General features: G+C 45.3%; 1 protein-coding gene across 1 annotated transcript; it reads right to left on the reverse strand.

Annotated features, from left to right (window-relative positions):
• Window positions 1-824: 824 nt before the first annotated feature.
• LOC137646709 (testis-expressed basic protein 1-like) lies at window positions 825-1,823 on the reverse strand. Its single transcript, XM_068379816.1, has one exon. The coding sequence runs from the start codon at window positions 1,821-1,823 to the stop codon at window positions 825-827; it is 999 nt and encodes a 332-aa protein (XP_068235917.1).
• Window positions 1,824-2,073: the final 250 nt, after the last annotated feature.

Raw genomic sequence — 2,073 nt, forward strand, 5'->3', positions numbered from 1 at the left:
AGGCTTACCTGATAGTGCTTTGATCATTGTTGGGCACCGAAAGCAAGGCTTTCCAGATGGCGCTTTGATCGCCGTTTGGCTCCGAAAGCAAGGTTTTCCTTGTAGTGCTTTGATCGGTGTTTGGCGCTAAAAGCAAGACTTTCCTGATAGCTCTATGATCGTTGTTGGAAACCAAAAGCAAGGCTTTCCTGATAGTGCTTTCATAGTTGTTTGGTGTCGAAACCAAGGCTTTCCTTGTAGCGCTTTGATCGTCATTTGGCTCCAAAAACAAGACTTTCCTGATAGCGCTTTGATCGTCGTTTGCAGTGAGAGCAAGGCTCTCCTGATAGCACTTTAATCATCGTTTGGTGCCAAAAGCAAGGCTTTCCTGATAATGCTTTGATCGTCATTTGGTGCCGAGAGTAAGGCTTTCCTGATAGTGCTTTGATCGTCATTTGGCACTGAAAGCAAGCCTTTCCTGATAGAGCTTTAATCGTTGTTTGGCACCGAAAGCAAGGCTTTCCTGATGGCGCTTTGATCATTATTGGCCACCGAAAGCAAGGCTTTCCTGATGGCGCTTTGATCGTCGCTTGGCGCCGAAAAGAAGTTTTTCTTTGTAGCGCTTTGATCGGTGTTTGGCACCGACTTTCCTGATAGCGCTTTGATTGTTGTTGAGCACCGAAAGCAAGGCTTTCCTGATAGTGCTTTGATCGTTGTTTGGCGTCGAAAGCAAGACTTTCCTTATAGTGCTTTGATCGTTATTGAGTGACGAAAGCAAGACTTTTCTGATAGCGCTTTGATCGTCGTTTGGCGCCGGAAGCAAGGCTTTCCTGATAGCCCTTGTATTATCGTTTGGTGCCGAAAGCAAGGCTTTTCTGATAGCGCTTTGATCGTCGTTTTGTGCCAAAAGCAAGGCTTTCGTGATAGTGCTTTGATCGTTGTTTGGCACCGATGATTTCCTGATAGCGCTTTGATATTCCTTTGGTGCTGAAAGCAAGGCTTTCCAAAGCACTTTGATCATCGTTGGGCACTGAAAGCAAGGTTTTCCTGTTAGCACTTTGATCGTCGTTTGGCACCGAAAGCAAGGCTTTCCTGATAGTGCTTTGATCGTCATTTGGCGCTGAAAGCAAGGCTATCCTGATAGAGCTTTGATCATTATTAGGCACCGAAAGCAAGGCTTTCCTGATAGCGCTTTGATCGTCGTTTGGCGCCGAAAGCAAGGCTTTCCTGATAGCACTTTGATCATTGTTGGGCACCGAAAGCAAGGCTTTCCTGATGGTGCTTTGATCGTCGTTTGGCGCCGAAAGCAAGGTTTTCCTTGTAGCGCTTTGATCAGTGTTTGGCGCCGAAAGCAAGACTTTCCTGATAGCACTTTGGTCGTTGTTGGGCACCGAAAGCAAGGCTTTCCTGATAGCACTTTGATCGTCGTTTGGCGTCGAAACCAAGGCTTTCCTTGTACTGCTTTGATAGTCGCTGAGTGGCGAAAGCGAGACTTTCCTGATAGCGCTTTGATCGTCATTTGGCGCCGAAAGCAAGGCTTTCCTGATAGTGCTTTGATCGTCGTTTGGTACTGAAAACAAGGCCTTTTTGATAGCGCTTTGATCGTCGTTTGGCTCCGAAAGCAAGGCTTTCCTTGTAGCGCTTTGATCGTCGTTTGGCGCCGAAAGCAAGGCTTTCCTGATATTGCTTTGATTGTTGTTTGGCACCGAAAGCAAGGCTTTCTTGATAATGCTTTGATCGTCGTTGGACGGCGAAAGTAAGACTTTCTTGAGAGGGCTTTGATTGCCATTTGGCGCTGAAAGTAAGGCTTTCCTGATAGTGCTTTGATCGTCGTTTGGCACCATTTAGAAATACCTGTAACTTGGCGCTGATAAGACCTTTTGGCTTCGTAGACTTTTTTGGAAGACTTTCGGATGAAATTGTGACGATTAACTTTTCGATTTTCATTTGTATGTGTGTTTTTTTTTATCTTTTTTATGAATAATGTTGTGGTGGCTCATTGCATGAGTATACACTTGGGCACACTATTCTATTTGTTTCCTTATTTCCTCTACTCACTGGGCTATTTTCCCTTTTGGAACACTTGGGCTTGTA

This window comes from Palaemon carinicauda, chromosome 9 (assembly GCF_036898095.1).
Source record: "Palaemon carinicauda isolate YSFRI2023 chromosome 9, ASM3689809v2, whole genome shotgun sequence".
In the NCBI taxonomy this organism is placed as follows: Eukaryota; Metazoa; Arthropoda; class Malacostraca; order Decapoda; family Palaemonidae; genus Palaemon; species Palaemon carinicauda.

Bases quoted from the DNA above. Each gene is read 5' to 3' on its own strand.
- LOC137646709 (XM_068379816.1), bottom strand. From the start codon at position 1,823: ATGGTGCCAAACGACGATCAAAGCACTATCAGGAAAGCCTTACTTTCA.